The sequence below is a fragment of the Strongylocentrotus purpuratus genome, unplaced genomic scaffold, assembly GCF_000002235.5.
Source record: "Strongylocentrotus purpuratus isolate Spur 01 unplaced genomic scaffold, Spur_5.0 spur5_scaffold_5, whole genome shotgun sequence".
NCBI classification, from domain to species: domain Eukaryota; kingdom Metazoa; phylum Echinodermata; class Echinoidea; order Camarodonta; family Strongylocentrotidae; genus Strongylocentrotus; species Strongylocentrotus purpuratus.
The window spans coordinates 1,893,743-1,920,764 of record NW_022145611.1 but is presented as its reverse complement, the minus strand read 5'-3'; the positions used below and the strand labels follow the sequence as shown (position 1 = coordinate 1,920,764).

The 27,022-nt window shown below is 36.2% G+C and overlaps 1 protein-coding gene across 1 annotated transcript; it reads right to left on the bottom strand.

Annotated features, from left to right (window-relative positions):
• Window positions 1-28: 28 nt before the first annotated feature.
• LOC100891053 (NXPE family member 3) lies at window positions 29-25,403 on the bottom strand. Its single transcript, XM_011674914.2, has 6 exons — window positions 25,310-25,403; window positions 17,337-17,643; window positions 9,564-9,705; window positions 3,554-3,817; window positions 2,487-2,539; window positions 29-1,415 (listed from the first exon to the last, which is right to left on the bottom strand). The coding sequence occupies exons 1-6, from the start codon at window positions 25,391-25,393 to the stop codon at window positions 595-597; spliced, it is 1,671 nt and encodes a 556-aa protein (XP_011673216.2). The 5' UTR covers window positions 25,394-25,403; the 3' UTR covers window positions 29-594.
• Window positions 25,404-27,022: the final 1,619 nt, after the last annotated feature.

Sequence of the window (27,022 nt, the reverse complement as noted above, 5' to 3'; positions counted from 1 at the left end):
ACAAAAAGGAAAAATTGTGGTCACCATCTTTTTTTCTAATTTTTTTTTTACCAGGGGCTGGAGGCCCGTGCCCCCTAAGCCCACAACCTGGATCTGCCTGAGAAAGGCACAATATATATCATAAATACATTGGGCAGAGTTTTAAGGCACATTGAACAATAATATTGAAGAAATAAGAGTCAAAGGAGTTATGGAAAGAAGGGGAATAATCGCCTTTTCTATTATTCAAAAAGTTAAGGCACGTTTGGCTATTATCGATCCTCTTGATGTGATTTGCATTTTGATACTAGTAATGCATCATAGTCCCTTCACATTTAACTGGTTTCGATATAGCATTATGATCATGGCTGATTGGGGTATTACAATAGCATGTAACAAACGAGAGAGAGAAGGAGGGACTAAGACAGAGGAAAATAAAAAGGGATTTAGCACATTGTAATGTAAGGACTGAACATCATTTAAGCGCTTAATTATTGATAGAAGCATAGGCCTCTGCCTTTACATGCTAAACAATCACATTGAGACGATTTTCAAATTTGTTTGTGACTAAATGTTTCATCCTACACATCACCCTCTGATGTAAACTGTTTATCTCTATACCGTTGTTTTTTTCTTGTCCCTGCTCTGTAGCAACGGACACAAGTAAGACAACAATACAGAAACTTCCTGATCAATGACGTCACTGGGCATATGTAATGTAATAGGCCATGGACTTCCTAGGTTTATATCCCATATATCAACGAAGATTACACCAAGACCTTCAAAAATATCCCTGACAAGTGCTCTCATCTCATTAAAGACAACGTCTCTCGCAGGGAACACCGACCACTTGTCTACGGGATGTGGACTCTTATAAACAAAAAGGAGATCCGGACATCTTTGCTTGGCAACCAAAATGGCTGCCCTGATGCCCTTCAACCAGTCCGTGTAAGCCTCCCACTGCCAGATAGAGAAGTGTGCCCATGGACTGAACACGACAACATTCCTACAGGTATGACGTGGCAACTCGAGGATAACATCAGCTTCAAACTTGACCGTCGAGAGATTGACAAAGACCTGCTGGGGATGGGCCGTAAGAGGATGAAAGATAAATGTAAGGTTTAGATTTGCTGCCTTATCACGTCTCTGCAGCAGAAAAGCCCTTTCATGATCCTCGGGTTGTCCTAACCCTAGGGCCTCGGTGATGGCGGCAAACCATTGCCTTGTGGTCGAATCACCGGTGAAGTAGATGTTGGTATCGTGAAGACAATGATGTACATTGGCCTTGTTCAAAGAGACACGAGGACCACAAGTTAAAGAGAACCAAGTCCTGTTCCACCAGTATCCTTCTGTCAAAGGCGTGTCCATTCCTGGTTCACAGCGCGGTAGATAAGACGTTCCATCAGAAAGAAGGTGCTGTCTCTTTGAGTCATCCGCTTTGTTTCAATAAAAAACGTCGAGATTGGAGAAAACATTAAATGATACAAATGGTATATGAGTGCCATAAATGTTTGTAATATTTCCCCTAAAATTACATTTTGTCCTAATTCGACCTCAGTTGCATGGTTCTCTTTGATAAGTTCGGTAATATGAGACTTACGACATTACCTTTTTCATTTCTAACCGCCTTATTGCCAAATGGAATATTTCTGGTGAAGTCCTAAAGGCAAGGTAAAATGTTGCAAAATCCAGTGGTGTATCTCGGGATTATTTACTCAGGACAAACTTACTTACATAATAGTACGAGCATTTTTTTAATGCATTTTACCGATAGGAAAATGTGCTAGTAACCGCAGCAATCGAAAGGTAGAGCTTCGAATTGTTGACATGTATGAGACATTTTTATTCCCTTATTCCTTATATAGGGCGCAGAATTTGACAAATATGTGGGGAAATATCGTCAACGAATATATAAGTTGCCTGACAATGAAGATTTCTTTAAGATCTTTCTTCAGATGTTGAACCCTTTCAAAACGCCTTTCATGTTTCATATATTTGGGAAAATAAAAAAATTGACGCAACTAATGCGAGGGAGCAAAATGACTGACAATTTTAGCGTTTAAAAAACCCCAACAACTATTTTTATTCCTCCTTTGTAATTATTAACTAAAACATGTACATTAATATACAAATATATTAATTTTTAGAAGATTACTTTTTAAGCCAGTCAAATTAAGTTATTGCAAAATGAATATCAAAAGAAGGAAAATCATAGAAACAGTAAGTAATATTAAAAGATTGTTTTTTCTCTCGTACTTGCAATTCACTATTCGTTGTATATTGCTATATGCTTTGCTATTTATTCATGAGAAGACACATGGTTTGGAAGAAGAAGACCTGCGGGTTGTAGAAGTTTATGTAATCTTTTTCTTTTCCCGGTGTCGATAAGACTCTCTTCAAACTTTACTGCTGTTCTGTGTTTATACTGTTCTGTTGGCTTTGCCGAATGAATAATAAAAATATAAAGGTGATAATGAGAATAATAATAATAATGAAAGAAATCTCACCAGTAACAAAAATATCACTTGGAACGTTTGTGATGGCTGTATAGTAATATGGTCTGCAACGAAACATCAGTTGAAAAAACATACATTAATTACTTAGATACTAATCTCACATCCGTTGTTCCATCAAGTCCCACCGCAGCACTAATGTCCTTTGGCAAGACATTGATCTACATTTGCCACTCTCCACCTAGGTGTTAAATGGGTACCCGGTAGGATGCGAAAGCTAATGTGCTTAGATTAGCAAGTGTGCGCTTGTGAAAAAGACGCCTGGCTGGAATGCTCCCCAGGGAGTGGAGAATGTGCATACATTGTGTGCGGGTAAGCCTGAATCCTATGACCGGGGTAATAATATATATATCTGTAAAGCGCTTTGAGAGGGCCTTCGGTCCTGAAAAGCGCTATATAAGAACTAGCTATTATTATTATTATTAAAACGGATCCTTATGCGATCCATAAAATTCGTCATTCATATTTCATATTTCACTCTGATCAATATTAGGATTCTGCTTCCGGTGCTCCGTTTACTCGGATACCTGCTTGCAGAAAATGAAGGAAAAAATCTATGCCTGGAAGCAATTACAGTCTTCAAAACCAACATACAAATATAACACTAAAACCGTTAACCAAACATTCAGAACTTCTATCAAATTGGGTAGAAAAGCACTTATTTTAACTATGTTGGGGAGACGTAATACATAGTTATCTTTTAAAGTTATAACCTGCTCGTATAAACAGTGAAAATTATCATAATAACATTCTTATAGAGATTACTTTCAATTTTTACTTTAATCTTTAAAGTAATGGTACAGCACATTCTCTTCCTGTTCTCTTTTCTGTTCCTATTTGTTTGGGGATGGGGTGGGTAGGATGGAACTCGTACAGTGTCAACGATGAGGTAGAGATCAATACGTAGTATGATCCATATAATCAGCAACAACTTCCATGATGATTATGAAGGTAATTATGATTATGATGGTAATTCAAATTTCTAAACATATCTGAAAAAAGAAGTTTGCTGTGCACCCATCCCTGCATATTATTATGGTAAGATGTAAATATCAGCTTACCTCTGAAGAAATTTCTTGCGGGCTGATGGTAAACGTTTCTTGAAGTCTTGTGTGTAGAGAGATGGAATTCCATTAAGGCTCACTAGTGTATCGCATGGAAGGGTCTTTGGTGGATTGCATACTATGATGGCGTACTGTAGAGCTTTAGGCTTGGCTACACACTTCTCACTCCAAACGGCGTCGAGGCTGAGGGAACACGGTGATCGTTCTTCGTGCTCTCCAAATTTGAACAGTCCTGACCAGCTGGGAGCTCTCATGCTATGGCTGTTTATAATTATGAAATGTATCATATAATAAAAATCCTTCCAGATTCTAACGCTTGACACCTTCGCTTTGTTGAAATAAAGGAAATTTTAATTTCTACTTAAATCTCTGTTTCTAATCAATATAATATTTGGACTCCGACTCCGCTTGCTGCGGTCAAACGTTTAACCGTCTGGTATCCAACGGTCCATGGCACTATCCGTTTTCAATTTGACGGTTTCGTTTACAGGGACTTTTAAAAAAAAATCGTTTGGTCATATTTAGGTGGGCTGTATCTAATACAGACCACCTTATAATTTTGTTAAAATTGCCTTTATTATTTCTTTATTATTTATTTTTCTTATTTCGACCCACTTTTTTGTGAGCAAGATAATTTGAAAATGGCTCAATCAAATATCTTAAAATTTGGCACACATATGTATAGGCATATGAACAAGGCACAGCAAAGTTTTCAACCTTGACCTTGACTGATGACGTCATCTAGGCGCCATTTTGTGAAATTTTCTGAAAATTTACTCATGATCATATTTTCATAACGGTAATTCATTTCTCATTCATATTTATCACGATCAAGGTCAATATCAGTCCGGTCAATTTCAGGTCAAAAAACGCGCGCGTGCGCGTACGTCTGCGCGTCAGTGCGCGCGCAAAATTTTTAAATGCTCAAATTCGTCTTAAATTTATTTTGCATACGTTTCAGGTCATTTTAAGCATTTTATAAAAAATCGCGCGTACGAGCATGCGCGCGCGTTTTCGCGCGTAACACCATTAAAAAACATAGAATCGCCATTTTTTTTTCTTTCATGATATTTCTCATATTTTTTCAAGGAATTTGATTCCATGTTTATCTCTTTATGACCATTATTAACAAGATGAGCGTAAATTCAAGATAATTGTCAGTGCGCGCGAGGTCTTTTAATACATAGCATATATGGGCAAAAACATGCCTATACAAAATCCGTCATAGCTCTTTGGAATGCACCGGGATCCTCAATTTTTTTCATATTAAGATAGAGTATGAGTCGGAAATATGATTCCATGTCTAGTTTGGCCATTAAGTGTATCGTGACATCATCACAATGGCCTTGGAACTCAAAATACGAATTTGCATATTATGACGTCAGCATATTTATGTAAAATTGATTGTATCTCTGTAAATATTGATCAATTTTCTTCAAAATTTCGAGTTGTAGCTAAGACAATTCTCTACAAGCGCAGTAATAACCATTTTTCATTTTGATGACGTCATCATAGTGAAAATTTTGATTAAAGGCCTCATGTCAAAAACTTCATAATTTGCGTGTTATGCCTATAGAAGGTGAATTTAGTTCACGTTATGAATCTACATGATATTGTCTTTTAAGAATTTGTAAGCAGTATGTCGCTTATTTTTGCTCTATTTTGTCTCAAATGTTAGTTGACCAGCCCACCTATACTTGTTCCAAACAAGTATTATATGTCTAGTTGTATTTGTGTTTTTATTGGATAATCAAAGAAACCACAATATTAACAAATAATTAACATAATCAAAAACAAAATAACTTAACAAACACGGAACTTTACTGTCGGGCATGCATTGGAACAATGACTAGGTATCACTTTGTTTATAAAGCTACTAAATCAAGTGTAACTGACACTATAGTCATCATAAGTCAGCCCCGACTTGTAATATTGAATTGCAGAGCAACAATCTACACGATAACAATCGACTGCAAAATTGCAGATTAAGAAGTTGACTCATAAAACGAAGTTCCCAGCCTCGAAATACATGCACAATACTTCACTGACGCCATTTATCCCAAATCCTGACCTCTGCAGTATCGCGATCGCGAGCTATAAACACGAATACATGTGCGTACTAGGCGCTGATCAAAACAAGTTCGCCTCGAACCCAATGAATGAAAAATATAAAATAAATTGTACAATATCGGACAAATTTTACATTATAAATAATAAAATAAATGTACATTATAGTTTTTTTGTTTATTAATTTTCTGGAAAACTACGAAATTTCGTATTTACCCTATTAAAAATAAACATTTATATGAACACTAGTCAAACGAGTATGGGCTGCTATCTATGTGTAATATAGCGTATACATCGGTAAATTCAATATGGCGGCTTTCATGAATTGTAACATTGAAAACAACACTCGGTAAATCTTTAGAAATAATCATTTATTGTCAAAATAAAACATGATTCTTGTACAATTGCACCAAAAAGAAAAACACGATAAAAGACGAAAATATGAATGTAAGTACTACTTTTTTTTCATACATGGTTACGTTTAAGCCCCACAGCACTACTTATAGCTACTGGTGCCCTCTATATAGCAAACAATGCCTATTAAATCGGTGGCCATTGGTCCCCCATTATCCCCTTTTTCTTATGTTAATTGAGAGCTGATTTGATGAGATAACCATCTGTCAGTGACCATGCAGGGAGGTCTAATCCCTCCTGGTCAAACTAGTGAAGTGGGGCTTTAAATGTGAAATTAGTTCCGGTCGGAGTAGGGTCAGGAGTAGTGCCGGGTTGGAAATTCTCCGTGCTGGTCGGGGCAGCCGGCCCGTCCAGTGCCGACCACCGTAGCTAGAACACTAGTGCGTGGTATTCTACTATTTTTACTTTTAATCAGCGGCGACCTTGGCAGAAGTGAGTAATTTTCGTTTAACCTAAAACCATTTTTTTTTTAGCGGTTAAACGGAATTGGAAATATATGGATGTTACAACAACGCGTTAAACGGTGATGCAATTTGATGCGAATAAAGACATTATAACAACTAAGGAGCTATATCGGGCTTCAAGCTGATTAAGCAAGATAATATTTTGACCTTGATTCAGTTATATTTAAAGTTTTATTAAAATCTTCTTTTTTTAAGCTAATATAAATGTCTCTTTTCTTTGGTTTTCAAAAAAGCTAAACCAATATTGCATTTGTCATGCAAATTTCAAACTGTAGATTAAAAGTAAATTATATATGCCGGTTTGGAATTTTACTCCGTTGAGTAAGATTAATGGAAATGGTCACTTGGTCATCTGAATCTTCAAATAGTCAAACTAAGTGGTCGCCAAAAGTGGTCGCCAATAATGGCGGCGCCCATGTAATGCTAAAAGACATAACGTCTTGCCCAACGTACACTGTTGGTCATAATGGTGGAATAATTATTTTTACCCCAATTTATTGAATGATTTTGACAATGATTTATTCCTAATAGATCTAGATCAGGCCTTCTCAACTAGTTTATTAGAAGTGCCAAAACGAAAAGAATTTGTAATTGAAGCGCCACCCTATATAGTTGACTTTGCTGCGAGGGAGCGTAGCGACCGAGCCGAAAATGGGTGGGGTCAGGGGGCGAAGCCCTAACGGGGGTAGCAGGGGGTGGGGCCCCCTGAAGCTGGTGGATCTAGGGCATTTTAAAGGCCCAAATGGGGCATTTTCAAAACCATTTCATTCCACAATATATAATCAATCATAATTTCTTATTGAAAAAAAAAATAAGTACGATTCCTGGGTACAATTACACCGGAGGTATATTTATATGCATTTTTTGTGTGCAATAAACACGGGAAATGTCAAAATAAAGTGAAAATCAAACAAACAAAAACAAGTTGTTTCCAAAGATTGGCAATGTTAAAATTGGTATCCCATCGTAAGCTAATTGTTGTTCAGACCTTAGGTTTAGATTTGTATAAAATGGTAAAATTTTGGGCTCAAATTCGACTGCAACTTCTTGATTTAGCTGAGTATTTAATTCTAAAATAAATATTTTCTTTCTTCCTGTTTTTTGTTTTGTTGTTGCAACAGTCGCGCGCCACTCCGACTGACCACAAGCGCCACAATTGGCGCCCGCGCCGCCAGTTGAGAAGGCCTGATCTAGATAATAGTATACATTCTCATATTTTATTGAATGACAATTGGGGAGTGTTTGGCGTGACTGCTAAAGCATGTGTGTGCTACTATGCTAATCAACTAGGGGACCTACGTCCTTAAGTCATAACTGACAGTAATGGGGATTAATGCCTCATAAAAGGGCGCTAATATAGCACATCGACACGGTTTTGATCCTGGGGGCTCACAGTTACGAGGCCATTGCTTAGCCAATGAATCATGACTGTACGCAGCGGGCGCTAGGGTACGTCGACGCCCCCACAAAAAAAAAAAAGAAGAAAATGCAATAATTTTTCAATAATTCATTGCAATTTTCCCCAGTCCCCAACAGGAAAAATTTCTCCGTAGGGCCATGCATTATGGTTCAAGGCATGCCCACATAGAAGATTTTTTTTATGTTGGGGGTCGGGGCAAATTACAATAAATTTTTGAACATTTATTGCATTTTCTTTGTTTTTTTGCTTTTGGGGGGGGGCGTCGACGTACCCTAGCGCCCGCTGCGTACAGTCATGATTTATTGGCTAAGCAATGGCCTAGTTACTGTGAGCCTCCAGGATCAAAACCGTGTCGATGTTGCCATATTAGTGCCCTTTTATGAGGCATTAATCCCCATTACTGTCAGTTATGACTTAAGTACGTAGGTCCCCTAGTTGGTTAGCATAGTAACACACACATGCTTTAGCAGTCACGCAAAACAAACACTCCCTAATTGTCATTCAATGAAATCTAAGAATGTATACTATTATCTAGATCTATTAGCAATAAATCATTGTCAAAACCATTCAATAAATTGAGGTAAAAATAATTATTCCACCATTATGACCAACAGTGTATATTCATTTATAGATATCTTGTACAGATTCTTAATGGTTTGGTTATCTTTGCCTAAGATTCTAAACAAAATCCTGGATTTAGCTTATGAGGCAATTATAATGATCAACCTTAAAGGGACTTGGTAACATTGTTCAGATGAGAGATAGTGGTGCTAAGGTAGAAACTTCAATGCTAGATGTACAATTAAAGATAATCTGAAAATTTGAGTCAAAACGGACCATTATTCATGGTACAAATTGGAAAAAAAACTGATCTGATCGATTCCTTAATTCTCCCAATTATATAATTACAATTTAATTACATTTTAGGTGAATGGAAATCGTCACAAAGCAATAAAATGGCTCTACATTCCATTCAAGACATTTAAGTGTTTACAGATTTTTTAAAGACTGTTTTATGTCTTATTTTCGTGGAAAAACGGTTGGAAATATTCAAAAATGGTTGGAAGAATTTACTGTTAATCACTGTGAGAGGGTGTCATACATCGACGCCTTCAAAGAAAACCATAGATATTTTTGTGGTTTGAGAATTTTGTCAGGATTTTTTGCATGTCAGAGGGTTAGTACAGTAGAAGGAATACGTATAGTAAGTAACATTTTATACAAAATTAAGAAATTTTTTCATCAACCTTCAACAATGTTACTAAGTCACTGTAAGGTCAGTCAGGAATCCCATGAACTTTTACAAGCCGATCGCCTGTCTGATTAACAAGATATTTATGATTTCGAAATTTCAAAAACCGTTTACCCAACGGTTTTTAATAATATTACAGTGTATTTGGGAAAATGAGTATGGTAAAAATCGGTCACTCAAAGACTTTTACTTTTTTGAGGCAATTCATGATCTTTTGTTTAGGGCTTCAATATTACACCATATCACATACATTGATAAGACGTAGGGCCAGTCTCAGATTAGTAGAACTGGAAACTTTGTTAAACGATGCCTTTTTAAAAGCGATATTGTAGATTGATAAGCAACTACACTTATTCTTTAATGTGAGGTTCCCTTCAGGGAAGGACTTACAGGTATTCAGTTCTGATCCACTTGGCTAATTCAGCGGGATGAACAAGTGTGATACGAAGTCTAATCATCCCACTCCATCCAGCAACAAAGAGTAAGGTGTATAGACCATTCTCATGGTCAACTATTCGCCCGACAGTAGATGCTAGAAACAAAAGAGAAAGGTTAGTTAAGATAACGAAAAAATAAGATAGCCATATGTCAGGAAAGGAGGTAACAATATCAAACGTTCAGAGATGTACATGTAGTCTAAACATGGTGTAGCCCGGTAAACCTACCGATCTGAGTGAGTAGTGCGGGCCAGATATATTACGGACCGAACTATGGGAAAATCCAAGTCAACTCGGAGAACAGTGACCGATTGGGGAAAAGGTGTAGAGCACAGGCGGCGCTCTGGGGGGAGGGGGGGGGCAGGGGGAACAGTGACCCCTAATTCTTTCAAGTATTCCAAAAGTGCCCCTTTTTACACAGGAAAAGTCCCCCTTTCCACCTCTGAAAAGTGCCCCTTTTATTTCGACACGTACCCCATTTCCTTGAAAAAGTTCCCATTTTCCTTTGCAATAAGTGTCCATATTCAATTCTCATAAGTGCCTTTTTTAATCTCTAGAAAGTTCCCCTTTTCAGTTACGAGAAGCGCCTTTTGCTTTGACAAGTTCCTCTTTTCCTTTGTTTAAAGTGCCCCATCCCCTTTTAATAATTCCCCCTTTTTAACTCGGATGAGCGCACCTTATAGTTTCACATGTGCACCCTTTCCTTTTCAGTAGGTGCCCCCTTTTCCTTATGATAAGTACCCCCATTTAAAAAGAGCCCCTTTTCCTTCTCATAAATGCCCCTTTTCATCTATGAATATAGTTCCTTTTCATTCCTATAAGTGACCCCTTTCACCTCACTCTTGTTTGATGACCCTATTCAATTCTGAGAGATACTCATTTGACTTTGACAAGTGCCCCTTCCCCTTCCGTTAAGTGCACTTTTCATCTCTTATAGATGCCCCTTTTTTATTTTTACACGTCCCCCTTTTACTTCATAATAAATGCTCTTTTTCCTTCCTATAAGTGCCCCTTCCCCTTTTCATCTTTGATAAGTGCCCCGTTTATTTTAACATGTGCCTCTTTTTCTCTTTAATGAGAGCCACTTTCCTCTTTTCATAAAAGCCCCTTTCATCTCCGATAAATGCCCCTATTGAAATCCGATCGGTGCCCCTTTTCTTTCAACAAATGCACATTTCCCTTTATCATTAGTGTCCATTTTGCATTCTCATAAGTGCCTCTTTTCATTCATGGTCAGCACTCCTTTTCAGATGCAATAAATGCCCCTTTTTATCTCTGACAATTACCCTAAACAATGATATGTTCCCCTTTTTCATTTTTAATAAAGAATCTATTCCTTTAAAAAAAAAAAAATATCCCTATAAAAATCTGATGGGTGCCTCTTTTCTGTCGACAAATGCCTAATTTCCCATTCTCATCCCTGGTGCGTGCCTCTATTTTTAGGTGTAAGAATGTACCCCATTTCCCCCTCTGATAATTAGCCTTTTTGTACACGTGCTCCTTTCCTTTTCTAATAAGTGTCTTAACCCTTTCGATAAGTGTCCCCTTTTCCTCACATCATTAAACGTGCCACTAATTCCAAGCGACTAAGAACAATTTCCCCCAAAGCTGGGTCGCTACGCTCGCTCGTAGTTATAGATGTTATACGGATGTAACTTATCAAAGGTCTTTTCAGTCTTCCGTTATGACAATGTGCTTATAACCCCATCAGGATTGGGTATTTCTCTTTATAAGATGCAATCTTTCGCACTGCGACCTCACAAATCTTAAACATTTTCCTCGTCCGCAAATGAATTTTCAGACCATCACACCCAATTGCAAAGTATGATGCTTAAGCAATATCTTATATAATGAATAAAGAGAAACAAATATTGAAATCATCCCTGAAAATGTAATCATAATCTCTCTAAAAAATGCATATTTTCGCTTTGAGATTTCACTTTGAAGGTGCCCTATTTTTCTCCAGAAAGTGCCCTTTTTGTTGGTGCCCCCGAGTTTGTCAAGGTAGCTGAAACTACTGAAGACAGATCAGCACTGCCGTGTATTAAAGGAAACCACACCCCAAGAAATAACTTACGTTATTCTGACAGATTTATTTTATCCTCGGCAACGTTTATGTAAGAGAAGTATAAAGCAAAATAGTCGTTGCGCAACGTGAATTTCCTCAGCATGACATGAGCCGTGTTCACACGATGGCAGTTTTGGTCGGCGTAAAGGTCGTGTTTAGAGCAAGTCGGCGTAGGTATGGTTAGTTCGGCGTAGAGGTCGGGGTGGTGACCGTCTGGATGATAGTCGTGTTAGCTACATGTACACCCATTAAGGTCTTAAAGGGCCCATGACATCTAAATATTCTCAAGTTAGCTCATTGATGACTGACAGATGATGTCACAAGGAGAATGACATCTGAAGGTTTTTTGGGTGGAGCTTAGCAAGTTTGAAAAACATATATTTAAATTTTTTTTTTTAAATCTATGAAACAAATTCAGAAGTTTACATATTACAATATGAAATGTATGCAGGACTGCACACCAACAATAATACACTTGTATTTTTTTCACGGGCCCTTTAAGGTGCAACATGGCCAAGTCCACTCCAAAAATAACTTACTTTCAATAGAAGCAGAAAATCAGACAAACTAATCAAAAAAAGTTTAAGCAAAATCGAATAACTAATAAGAAAGTTATGAATTTTCGAAAAAAGTATGTAAAACTATGGAACAACGAAAATCACAAGACAAATTGGAAACTCATGATTTTGGACGTCATGTCCTCACTATTCACTAATTGTTTTCTTTATATTGATAATATAAATTTCCTATTTCCTCCCTAAGAATCTTATCTTTCACACCAGCATCCAAGTTAGATTGATAGTAATATGTAGTTGTGTGGATGCACCAATATAGAGTTGACAAATTTCATGAAAAATGTGAATTTTGATAAACAATTTATATAAAAACTAATAATTATGAATATACAATATTCAGAAAATAGTATCGATTCTTCAAAGTTCCTAAAAGATTTTGTGAAATGTCATGCACGCAATGTTATACAAATCATTAAACCTGGGCCTTTAATTTCCCCTTTTATCTCCCAAAACTTGATTTCCCAATGCCTTTGCATTGGGAAATCAAGTTTTGGGGGATAAAAGGGGAAATTAAAGGGATTAAAATATATAAAGCTATTGATAAATATTGAGGACATGGCGTCATAAACTGATAACCAAATTGGCAATTTGTGTAGTGATTTCCATTGTTCTATAGTTTTACATACTTTTTCAAAAATTCATAACTTTCTTATTAGTTACCCAATTTTGCTCAAACTTTTTTGGGGGGTTTGTCTGATTTTTCTGCTTCTATTGAAAGTAATTTATTTTTTGAGTGGACTTGCCCTTTAGAGTGTAACACGGTGCTTAAGCTCCTGAAAAATTAGTCGATATGGACGCACCATAATGCTGCTCGCTTGAGCTTGTTATGTAGCTGCTATGTTTCGCCGAAATTCACGCGAGAGCAAAGTATAAAGAAATCAGCAGACCAATAGGAAACTGCATGACTTACATGAGTAGATTTAGAATATATTTTTGTCTTTCCATACACAAAACATTGTCGAGCAATATTCTTGTAGAAAGAGAGAGATTCAATAAGAACGAAGATAATTAGCGCGACGCATTGGACTGCGGTCACAAGTAGCAGGCCATGTCAATCGCCGTTCGCTTCACCAGCACAAAACCGTCACCTACCACTCCTACGATGTTAATTCTGCCAGTGGCATTGAGAGATATAAACGTTTCTATTGAAGATGAAAATAAGCCGGAAAGAAAGCAAGAAAAGGAAATGAACAAAAATGAAAAAGAAATAGACGAAAAGAAGGAAGAAAAGGAAGGAAAGGTAGGAAAGGAAGAAAAATGGGATAGAAAAGAACGAAAAGTAAAAAGAATGTAACAAAAAAAAGAGAAGATGAAAGGAAAACGAAAGGAAAATAACATTGATATACCTTCTTCTATACCAATTTATTTTTTTTATTTTTTTTCCTTCCTCATTTAAGATCTCCGGATTGTACTGAGAATGCTTAGTTCAACAGTTTTTTTCAATTCTTAACATTTTAACTATATGGCCTCTGACAACTATGTTAATAATAATAATAATGTTAAGAGGTCTGCAGCCAAGAATGGTTTTAGAAACCTTGGTCTGAATGTAAACCTTGCTCAGGGATTACAAACAAAGGTTTGTTCTAATCTTCGTTGGTGAAATGGGTTTGTAAATAAACCAGGTTAGAGTTCTATAACCTAGATTTGTACAAACCTATTGAACAAACGTGGTTTGTCTACAAATTTACTTTGTGAATTCGGGCCACATTGTTTACCACGTGCGAGTTTCTCGATGTCCTTAGAGTGATTTTCTAAATGGGTAATAGTTATGTTTGTCTACAATCGAAAATGAAAATTAGATTTCGCGAATTTTAGATTCGGAAGCTGGGTTGAGGTCGACTAGTGCGGGTGCATCTACTTCCGGAAGTTACGCTGAGTAAGACTGGGTCGATGTAAGATCGTATTTTGTATTAAAAAGCCTGCTATCAGCTAGAAGCTACTTTTCAGCATGGCCGTGAACAAAAATTGAACTCAACAGGTAAACGAATACAACAATCATATACAAAATAAATCACAACAATTATCATACAACATAATAAGATGAAATCAAACAGGATGAATTAAAAATTACTTGGATAACATTTATATAACAATCATGGGCTCGGCCATTTCTTGATAATGTGACATATCAGGCGAATGTTTACATGTTTCATGCATCAAGCTCTTTTTAGTACTATTTAAGGAATGTTAAATAAGTTTTCACCTATTATATATGTTTTACCAAATATTATTTTCACTTCTCAACTTTTTCTTTGCCATGTGATTTATTATGCGAAATTGGTTATCAAGTTAAATTTAATGTATTCAAATTTAGGGATGCTTCCTTCCCACGTGTATTGGGTGATAACATATTTCATTCACCTGCTTTATATTTTGTTCTATAAATGTCAGAACGTAAAGTATATAATAAAGTTTTTTTTCTTCTAGGGTGAAGGTTTCGCATAAATACTATATATTTTGTCAACTGCTATATTTTAGTATTTTTAAAGGAATGTGTCAATAGTATTTTGCTTGTTATGCATGTTTCACCAAATATTAAATTTGCCTTAGCAGCTTTAATTTTCCCTCATTGTAAAGTAATGGTCTGTTATTGAATATCCTGCCACAGGGCTAATCCCCATTGTGCCAAGCTACAAATCCCCCGGTGCCAAGTTTATAACGAGATAATCGGATTAACGCGATGGTACTATGGTCATGAACAATAATTGCTATTACGGATGCGTGCAAACATGCAAGAAGCAGAGAAGCAGTAGCTTGCTAGTGTGTACAAAGCACTAGAACAATAGCGTGCATGTAGCCTTATGGCAGGCTATGAGTTAACTAGAACTTGATGCATGATACATGCAAAAATTCGCCTGGTATGTCACATTATTAAGAAAATGGCAGCGCCCATGTCTTCACTATATATCTCTTGTACATTTACGTAAGGAATACTGTAGATCAATAGGGATAGATAAAAACTAATCTTTCAGTACAATTACATTTATTCTTTGGGGTGAGGTTTCCTTTAATTTGAATTAAGCAGTTTCTGTAACACTCATCGCTATGGAAATGCAGGATGAATGATGTAGATTATCAAACTTAAGGACCAATCAGAAACCTTCTCTAGATATTATATAGCAGCAATTATAGTTTGGTGACTGTACAGTGCGTTTACCTAGGTTAGATTCCCCTTAAGAGGATCTGGTAACTTCTCAGTTTCTGAAAACAAAATCCTGGATTTAGCTCATGCTGCAATGATTATTAAAAAAACCTTTAGGTCAGTCAGGAAGCCCATGACTTTTACAAGCTGATCGCCAGTCTGATTATCAAGATATTTATGATTGGATTCACAAATTGTTATGGTAAAACCGGTCACTCAAAGATTTTTACTTTTTTGAGGCACTTCTCGGTCATTTTGAAGCCCGATTTTTGTTATAAGGCTTCAACATTACATCCACGTAGGGCTGTGCACCATAGATTTAACATTTTAAACGATGCCTTTAAAGTACACATTGACTTAAATAGACATTGTATGTCAAATGAAAGCTCATGATCTTTAGGAAATGATACGTGTCGTATCTTTTCCCTAAAAATACATATGTAGCCACAATCAGACATTTTACATTGAATTCTGGCATCCCATCCATAAACGACACCGAAATTATACGAATTAGGCGACTTCGATGATACGTAGACGATTGAAGCAATGCCACTTCCGGATCCACACAATGCAGTATCAACATACAATAGGCGATCGATTACAGCCAATTTAGCATTAATTGTAATGATTTATTATCCATAATGAGTGAAAATAGGCCAGACAGTAACTTGGATCTGCATTATTCATCGTCGGAATCCAGTGACGATGATATTGATGGGCCAGTTTAATTAAAAATACGTGTTTACAAACTCGCTCACCAGACTAGACGACAGAGGTCGCAGTTGGAAGCCGGTGAAGAAGACGGGTGTTAGGAGTAATTTCCATTCAAAAACTGAAATGCTAAAAATGGTTATGTAATTAGGCCTACAATGAAGAATGTTGTGAAGTTTGTTTCAAGAAGCCTTCACTGACCAATATACGAAAAAAAAACACTGAACGATATTTGATTTGATGTGATTTTTGTTGGCCAGTCAGTGCGATTTGAGCAAGAACGATGACTGACATATAACGATCGTAATATTACTTACATTTTGTGTTAATTTTCATTGATTTATTTCATCTGTATAATTTCTTCCGTCAGTTTTATGTAAAAGGCAAAATTATCCTTTTTTATTTCTTAATTTATCTATATTTACTTCAAACAACGTGTATGGAAAACAATCAAAACATGCAACAGACTTATACAGCAAAAGCCATAGACTCCATGTAGTGGTTACGAGCTTTTGTTTATGTTTAGGCGACATGCTACAATCGCCTACGTCACATCATGTTGGGCGTTTTATTTGTTTGATTTGGGAGAGAAAATGAATAATGAAAAATCCGTTTTTGATTTTGTTTTTATGACTTAATTACAATCCATACAATCTAAAATAATGTTTCCAAATTCATGAGGTCATAAGCTTTCCATTGATATAAAGTTACATTTTGATAGAATGCCTACTTTAATAAATAGGACAATTTATAAAAATTCCTCAAGCCACAATTTTACAAAAGGTCAGCCGACAGGGAAAGATTTGAGAAAGAATCGACACTTAAGTGTAATTTATAGCCTGATTCACGATGAGAACATTGCATTATTGTAAACTCTAAACAAAAATGAGAGGTTTCTCTTTCTGATCATTTGCATTTGTACCAGTAAACGATTAGCAATGTCTCACAAAAAAAATTGCTCTCAAAATGCTATCTTTTTAAAAAATATTGCTGGATCAAATTTAGTTGAAACACAATCTATACACGTCCATGAGTCCCATGTATTATCTGTGTCTGGAGTGTTTCCTTTTTGTGCTATCTAAACCTCATATTATATAATTTCCCTTGCTATTGAATATAAACCTTTAAGAATAACTGAAATTTCTTTTAAAATTACATATTCTGATCATGCAGTACTCAATTATGTTTTTCTTCAAATAAATGCTAGCTACTGATCACATGCTAATGTACCGTTTTTATTTAGATCCTCCATGATGGCAAACCAGTAGTCTCCACCGAGTATCTTTAGCCGTCCCATGACATCTCGAGCCTCTAAACTAAACTTCAGTTTGTCCCCTACCACAACTGTCTGTCCCGTCGCATCCTCAGTCTTAGGTGACCATGGAATTGTCTCGGATCCACGAACAATTGATACGAGAGAAACGGTTGTATGATTTGGATGCGTTGGTCCACAGCTTGATGGCAGGTGCATTGTAGCTATGCTACGACGTGGTTTATCATGTTTAGAGAACGTGATCAAGTTAGTTTGTGAGATCTCCTATTAAGGAAGAACAAAATGATTGGACGATAGATCATAATATCGATATATATGGACTAAATTGCTGAATCGAAAAACTTTTGCCGATCAACTGGTCTTGGAATGTTTTTTTCGTGCTCTCCCTGTTCTTAGACTGAGTACATGCCGACTGATCCTCGGTGGTTGCCGACTATTATTCGGTTGAAAAAAATTGATCTACGAATCATGTGTAATAAGTTACCCATTCAACTCCAAACGCTCGCCGACCAACAACAACCAGGACGGTTTTTTTTCTTTTCTTCAAGTTTAAACATTATATTGTTGCTAAAACTGCTGGACACAAATTCAATTTGTTTGATACTCTTGCATTGAAAGAAAAGAGGAAAAAGAAGAAGAAAGGAAACTTTATCTCTAATATTTTTTCTTGATTTTGCAATTATATCATGTTATCAATTGGAGCTTTACATGTAAAAAAAAAAAATCTAATTTTGTCATCTTTGCGCAGCACGGTAAAAATACTAAATCTCAGTCAAAACGTTATATAAAGTCTGATCTGTTCACTGATACATGTAACGTATGCTTCTGTTTCTTGTATGGATCCGACAAAAAGTCCCTCCTTTTCAAATTAAAGGTAATACAAAGTTTTGGTATGGGGTCATGAATTTGGTTCAAATGAACATATTGGAAGCATATGCGATCTTACAATATTCAGTGGTCGTTGTCGAGGTCGAAATAGACTCTAAATTTATGAAATTGTAAATAATAAACACGTTATGTTGTATAGCTCCCTCTCAAGGTCAAGATATTAATTAAGCTATAAAACAATGTATCTTAACTAAAATCGACCGATTAGCTATTCCCGTTCGGAAATTATATAGCACAACTACATATTCTGAGATTTTCATGGTCGCAGCTACCATTGTACGGCCGTAGGAGCTATTTGAAATTCATCAAAATTTACCGGGAGCACCGGTAAATGTTTATATTCAATTTTTCTCGAAAGCAGAAGTGTTTTAGGGGCTAACATTTTTAGTGCATTTAATACATCCACAGGGGCATCCAAATATATCAAAATTGTAAAGAATCATTATCCACCCATTTTTCAAAATTTACCAAAACTTTGTAATACCTTTAAGCCACTTCGGAGATAGCACTTCGACAGCAAACCATTTTTGTAATTAATCAAATTTAATGGACTAATCTTTGTTCACCTGTTTAAGAAAATTGTATTTCAATAGTCAAAATGTGCGTTGCATACATTAATTGTTGCTGGGTAGGATAACATTATGGCTTGTTCTACGTAACAAAGCATAATGTATGGAATATATACCATGTTCGGACACATATTGTATGACATTTTGTCAACTGTTCGGGAATCACCCTACAACCTATTTGCAAATGATCGCCCACTATAAAGTTATGCAAATCGATTAATTGATTCGAGTTTATTCCATTTCATATCAATTGTTTGCACAATAAAGAACATAGTTGGCAAAGTAAGTTCAAAATTATGAAATGAAACAAGAACCTATACTGGAAAGCATAGTTTACTTTGTGTAGGTTACCAAGAATAAATATAATATAAACAATATTTTCATAAATCATTTTAAAGTGTCTTAAATATAAAGGTGAGTTCTGGTGAAAAAAGAAAGAAAATGAATTCTCACAGAATCAAACGAAAATTACACTGATATTCAAGATTACAAATAAATGTCATTTGCCAAACAATTTTGGTAGAAAATGTATACTGGCTGAGTAATAAGCATAGAAAGATTAGGAAATCAAGGTTAGTAGCCCCAACACCATTTGTGTAGTCCCATATACATCTTTCTGTGTACAGTGCTTGATACCTTACCAAGAATGGGCCAAATTTATTATGATTTTTATGACTCCAGAACTTTACAGTACACACCAATACTTACATGCTACATGATCATTTTTTTCTTATCCATTCCACACCTTTTCTTTCACAATGCAATCGGATGACTAGAACTCACCTTTATCTTTAATAATCACAGTAAAATAGATAAAAACATATTTTCATAAACCATTTAAAAGTGTTTGAATAATCGAAATATACGAAAGAACAGAATGACAAAAGGACAGGAAACTGACATAATAAGATGAGACAGGACATGAAAAAATACTTCATAACAGGACAAGATAAAACAAGACATGACAGGACAGGCCCGCCCCCCCCCCCTGGCCAAAAAAGGGAAACAAAAGAAGGGGAAAAAGAAGGAAAAAAAGAAGGAAAAAAAAGAAGGGAAGAAAAAAAGGGGAAAAAAAGAAGGAAAAAAAAAGAAGGAAAAAAAAAGAAGGAAAGATATCAAAGGTTTCAAAATATGCCCATCTGACCGTAATTAAATGCCTAAAACCACTTGACTTCCGGTGGCACTACCCCCTGGACCCCACCTAGGGCCCTAAGGCGGACGGCTGGATGCTAATCTGACGGTAATTTAATGCATAAAACCTCTGAGCTTCTGGGTCTCGGCCCCCTGGACCTCACGTCAATTAGTGTCCTGCCAGTGTTACAAATAAGGTATCAAAATATGTTCATCTGACAGTAATTAAATGCCTAAAACCCCTAAGTTTCCGGGGCTCCACCCCCTCGACCCCACCAGGGGCCCTAAGGCGGGCCCCTGCATGCTTGTCTGATAGTTATAAAATTCCTAAAATCCCTGAGCTTCTGGGGGCTCTGCCCCCCCCCCCGAACCCAACCATTGGCCCTAAGGCGGGGCCCTGGATGCTCATCTGACCGTAGAAAAAAAAAGGGAAATAAAGGGGAAAGATATCAAAATATGCTCATCTGACCGTAATTAAATGCCTAAAACCCCTTGACTGACGGTGGCTCTGTCCCCTGCATCGCACATGCTAATCTGACCGGAATCTATTGCCTAACACCCCTGAGCCTCCGGGGGCTCCGCCTCCTGGACCCCACGCCAATTCGTGACCTGCCAGTGTCACAAATAAGGTATGAAATATGCTCATCTGACCGTAATTTATTGCCCCAAACCCCTGAGCTTGCGGGGGCTCCGCCCCCTGGACCCCACGCCAATTCGTGACCTGCCAGTGTCACAAATAAGGTATGAAATATGCTCATCTGACCGTAATTTATCGCCCCAAACCCCTGAGCTTGCGGGGGCTTTGCCCCCTGAACCCCACGCCAATTCGTGAACTGCCAGTGTCACAAATAAGGTATAAAATTATGCTCATCTGACGATAAATTGATGAATAAACCCCTGAGCTTCTGAGGGCCCCGCCCCATGGACCCAACGCCAATTTGTGTCCTGCCAGTATCACAAATAAGGTATCAAAATATGGTCATCTGACAGTAAGTTATTGCCTAAAACCCCCAAAAGTTTGATGGTAAAATTGGACTCAAATGTTATCATAATGTGAAAGAGGATCTAATTTAAGACATATTCCTCGAGGGTTTTCAAAACGTTCAATGCGTTTAAAGTCGAATATTGATGAAAGAATACAAAATTTGATTTTTCTGCGACAACAGAAAACCCAAATTATCGTTCTGCTTTTAATTAAGCTAACTTAATATCAGGGTGGACTTCCCCTCCCTGTATTCAATAATAAGCAGAAAAGTGTAATCTATTCCTTTTTCCATTAGACCATTTTTCTTCAACATGTCTCAGCAACAATTTTTTTATATTCTCTCAGCAAAATAAACCAACATTTCAAATATATACAGGGCGCCTATAGGTTTTTTGTTTGTTAATACAACTTTAAAAAGTTACGCAAAACGTTTGAATATAAAGCTAAAATCTGACCGAACGTTGCCTGCCCCATATATCGATTTGCACAATCATGGATTGTATGTACTAATTCCAATCATGTTTTCACTCCGATGGATTGATTATACTCCTTAGTATATAAAACAAGCTACAATAAACACACCGTTTGGAATAGTAGAATCGTAAACAGGTTACGTTGGGTTCTTGATTACGTGCATGACAATCAAACCTTTCTGATTATCATAATAATTAAAACACCATATGGAATAGATTTGTAAGCAGGTAACCTTAGGTTCTTGATTAGTGCACGACAATCAAACCTTTTTGATTATCATAATAATTAAAACGTCATATGGAATAGAATCGTAATCAGGTAACCTTAGGTTCTTGATTATAACATTGTGCATGACAATCAAACCTTTCTGATTATCATAATAATTAAAACACCATATGGAATTGAATCGTAAACAGGAAACCTTAGGTTCTTGATTATGTGCATAACGATAAAAACCTCATGATTATAATATTACTAAAAAACACCTTTGTTTTACAATCTTTTTAGGTGCTCTTCAAAAAAAAGATAAGAGATAAATGAGGTAAAAGTAATTATAGTTATACAGGTTAATGCACAGAGATATTCAAGTCCATTGAATTGAAAGAGTGTATAAGCAGGCTAAGGTAATGAGAGTATTATGGAAAGCATATTATCTAGGTACTCTAAAATGCAAAGACTCTCCGGAATCATACATTTTGCAAAATAGAAATTGTAGTTATTTTGTGAAAAATTGTTGGACACCAGTGGTGGATCCGGGGGGGGGGGGCGGCGGGCTGAGCGATTTTCAAATTTTCGGGAGCAAAAAAAAAAAAAATTAATGCTCACTACACCCCCCCCCCCCCCCCCCCGCCCACCCCCTCCCCCAATATGCGAATTATCGGCCGGCTGGATCCGCCCATGCCCATGTCCTAGAATGTTAACACGTAGGAGACATGTATTTTTGTAATAAATTAATTGTGAACCCTCTACTAAAAATATAGAACGCTGGTTATCTCTAACTGGATCTGAAAGAGAGCGTCAAAATGTTGAGCCTGAACAGACAAATAATTTATTTGAGAGCAATTTCTTGTTTCTGGTAGATGAAAAAGCCCGGCAGACCGAGCAAGATAATGATAAATATTGACATTCTTTGTAAACATTCAATAAATAATATTTGGCAGTTCATTACTATTTCAATTATTCGTAGATATTCCCAGATAATAACGGTATATAAATGTGTTTTCTTTAGAATACTATGTGTGTGTAGAAGTGCATTTATGTGTGCTCGAAAATCATAACGACATTTAACACACAGCGCTTTTTCCTGAAGTAATGACATTCTATATTTAAATGATCATAGTCAGCACAATTGCCCCACGCTATAATTCCGTACTTTAGGTGTAGGAGGATCAACATTGAATACAGGTTTGATAATGCAAGCGTAATTTGAACTTGCTTATAATGCCAATATTTGTTGGTAGCAGCCTTTCCTGTTTGATAACTTGCTTATAATGCCAATATTTGTTGGTGGCAGCCTTTCCTGTTTCCTTTCTGAAGTGGACAAACAGTCGAACGACTAGCATTAAACATAATAAGGATGGTCGAAAAAGAGCGCAGCTGTCTGCGATTGTAAATTGCGTCCTAGAAAAAACGAAGCCGAGAATTATCGATGTTTTATCATAACTTAATCACAACTAAAATTGATAAATGACACATATTTGTAAAGCTTAGATCCTCCTCTTTTATTTGATGCAACTCATATGATGCATATTTCCCGCATGAGTGATTAGAAACAATTTGAAGAAAGGATGCCAAAAAGTCATTAGGCGAACGGTATCTGAATTTCAAAGGGAAAATCACATTTCCAGAAAGAACCATTTTTCCCCTTCATATGAGACCCCAATCAGGAAAAAATGAGCCAGGAATAACAAAGTTTTGTTTGTTTAAATTTATGCTTGCATTTCCATTATTGTAACAAACGAATTCATTTTCACTGGCTGCCTGCCGTAGCAACAAACAGCAAACTCCGTTTCGTTGACGATCAGCCATGCATGAAGTCTTTCGTCTTCTTTGTTATTAGGGCAGACAGCTAGTGGAACGGGCGTTTAATAAAATTATGGAAATGCAAGCTTTACTTTAAACAAACAGAACATTGTTATTCCTAGCTCCCTGATTGAGGAGTGATATGAAAGGGCATATGAAATGAACTTTCTGGAAATGTGATTTTGTTTTTCTTTGAAATTCAGATACCATTCGCCAAATGACTTTTGGGTATCTTTTCTTCAAATTTTGTTTAATCACTCATGCGTGAAATATGCATCATATGAGTTGCATCAAATAAAAGAGGAGGATCTAAGCTGTACAAATATGTGTCATTTATTAATTGTAGTTGTGATTAAGTTATGATAAAACATCGCTAACTTTCGGTTTCGTTGTTTCTGGGACACACTGGGTGCGTTGTATCGTTCCCTTCTCCCATTGATTCACTCATTCAAATTGCTGTGTTGTACAAATGAATCATATCGACTTGAAAACCTCTACGGTATTTGGAAAGCAAATGGGACTATATTTAAAAGGCACATTTTAACAGCGAAAAGGAAAAATACAGGTACTAAAAGCAGGGCACTTATCACAATGGAAAGGAAACATATATTTATTTATTTATTTATTTATTTATTTCTATTCTTTTGACAGGGTAGCCCATTCACCAACAAGTAGTGGTCTTCCATGGGGCCCTGAATGAACATATTTACATCGTTTATAACATTTATACAGAACAGTAACAAAAATAATACTCGTTTGCAAAATAAACATATATCATTAACCTAGTAAACAGTAATGTCAATAGGAAAATATTAATTAAGTCGCAGTTATGTGAATAAGTCATGTTAATATTACAAAACATGCACGTAGTGTATGTTCGGCTGAGCAATTCACAAATTACAACTTTTTTAAAACAATCTCTTAACTGAATTGACAGAGGAAGCCGTTCTCAACGAATTATCTAGCTTATTCCATTCAAATATAGAAGAAACAATTGGGCTACACTTGTAACAATCGGAAATCTAGGCACACGTAAACATCCACTGTCTATTTGCCTTGTATGATGCTTTTTCTTTTTATATCATAAATAAAAAGCGACACAGTTTGTAAATTTTGAAAAGACTCTGTCTAGAGTATTCAATGAAAATGGAAACAGAAATACAAATCATCGACATCTTTCCTTATCTATTGAGACGAAGAATATACAAGCTATAGAGCTACCTTGAAACATTAGTATGAGACAATCTATAATACGATATTAATGACATGTAACAATGGAACCGCAAGGACGTATACAACCGAATTAAAAATAGGCCATTTTTTCGGACATGTAGTATATCCGAATCCATGACGAAGAAGCCTTTTTGTACACATTGCATATACGACCAAATATCTTTTTGCTAATAATAATTTTTATAAATGTAGTTCTTCCTGGGAGAAATTTCAATTGTTTAAACAAATTGTTGGCTTACACCCAGTTAATAAAGATCCCTTGCTGGATCTGTAATTGAAAACAAGTCAGAACAAAAATTACAGATCGAGCACCCGTTCTTTATTTACTGGGTGTTAGCCAAATCTTCTGAAATTTATCTTGGCGATTTTACAAAGAACAAATATCAGTGATGGTTGTGGCTATTTGATGAATACTGTGTGGTTAATTCCGAAGGCAAATGTGTTTGTTTGGTGTACTGCCCGGCAACAACCCCCATTGTACAAGTGATGCCCTCGTAATACTCACACACTCACAGTTACGGCCAACAACAAGAAAATGTCACGCCCATGAAATATCGTATGGATCTTTCTACAAATCCTACTGATTATATAAAATAGTTGTTTATAGAATAAGCTTGTAATTACTTACCACGTTGTCAAGATACATTCCCAACACTGACATAATAATGAGACAAATAATTCCAACCACTCCATATCTACGTGCTCTCGACATGTCTGTATAATACAACGTACGTCTTTATTTAATTAACCATGGAACGCCCTCTAAAAGGGCAATCAAACAGTGTGTGTCTGTAATTAAAATATATAATATTAATCGAGATTTAATCTTAAATTATGTCCTGATAAATTCGCATTAATTCATGTAACAAGTTCAATTCATCCTCTTTCATATGGTACCAAGTATATCATGATATTTCCACGCATGAATGAATTGGAAACGTTTCAAGTAAGAGATACCAAAAGTAGTTAGCGCACAGAAGTGATGTAATTCAATTCCGTTTAAGCACAATGCAAACCAATAATATTGATAATAATTTTTGGCAAGATATTTCAATATCTTTCTTTATTCATTTAACACATTTTACATCACCTTGTATGACATCATCATCATTTCGAATCACACACAACTTATACAGGCCTACAGCATGTTATAGCTCACTATATGGACCATGGCCTGAGAGCCCTGCCTGCACGTATAGTATGCTGCTGAATAATTTTCAATATATCCCCAATGTCTTGTTCAAAGAATAAGAAAGAAGATGATATTTTTTTTGTAATAATGAATCACAATATAAATATTTATGTTGACTTGCGGAGATGTTGCTGGAGAAAGATGGGTTTTTTCCTTTTCGGGAAAGACAATTGATGTATTTCACGTTGAAAACTCATTTATAAAGATATAAATGTAGTTTATAATAGCATTACATGTCATGACAGTTTTATAATTCATGTTGAGGTCATCATTAACTTGATTAATATTACTAAATAGAATTGTTTCACCTTTTGGAACACAGCGCTCCACGCGGTTCGGGTAGTTGAAACTTTTATAAATAGTTACTGAAAATACATATTATGATCTCAATCGTTTTGATACCTAATTGTTTTCTGGTTCTTTATTTTGGTAGAAGATTACTTTTTATTTTGCACAAATAGGGCAATGGATTTCATGATGGCGTTCCATAATTTCATATTTAATTTGTATACAAGTCTAATACATGACTCTTCTTTGTGCAACACTTCCCCTAAACATCGGTGGAAGTGCTTAATTATGTCTTATAGTGGCTTTATCCTGTTGGGAATCTTACCCCCGCAAAACAAAACATAACGTATTGCTCGCTGCTAATGTTGTGCCCGAACTTTTAGGCCTGAATTATTTTATGTGCATCATAACTCTGGTTCTTCAAACCTCATCAAAATCCATTGGTCTATTTATTAGTTTGTCTGCTTGTTTGACAATGGTTTTGAGTTTTCCTTGGTCTTTTTTTCTGGCACTATTAATTGTAACCACACTACAGAATATGTCATTAGACTCTCAACTACGAACCGATAAAAAAAATTGACAATGTGATCGAGTAGCGTACGCAGGTTTTTTTTCGAGGGGGAAGGGTTAAAATGTGAAAATCGCGCTGGAAATTTCGAAACGACTCAGCCAGCCGCAAAAAAATGGTAAAAAATAAGATGGTAACGTTAATTTTGTCTTTAAAAAAATAATAATGAGTGTTCCCCCCCCCCCCCCCCCATCCCCGCTCATTCACCGGCTGGATGATTCGCTGCTACATTTATTTTTTTTGGTGCCTCAAATGAGGTGTTTATTTACATTCAAACATCAAAATAAAGTTGT

What these genes read in the sequence shown, in the direction of transcription:
- LOC100891053 (XM_011674914.2), bottom strand. Translation starts at nt 25,393, where the DNA reads ATGTCGAGAGCACGTAGATATGGAGTGGTTGGAATTATTTGTCTCATT. An exon ending in TGGATCAGAACTGAATACCT is followed by an intron (nt 3,818 to 9,563) that starts GTAAGTCCTTCC and finishes AATTATAAACAG; the next exon opens with CCATAGCATGAGAGCTCCCA. An exon ending in CGCAAGAAATTTCTTCAGAG is followed by an intron (nt 2,540 to 3,553) that starts GTAAGCTGATAT and finishes GTTTCGTTGCAG; the next exon opens with ACCATATTACTATACAGCCA.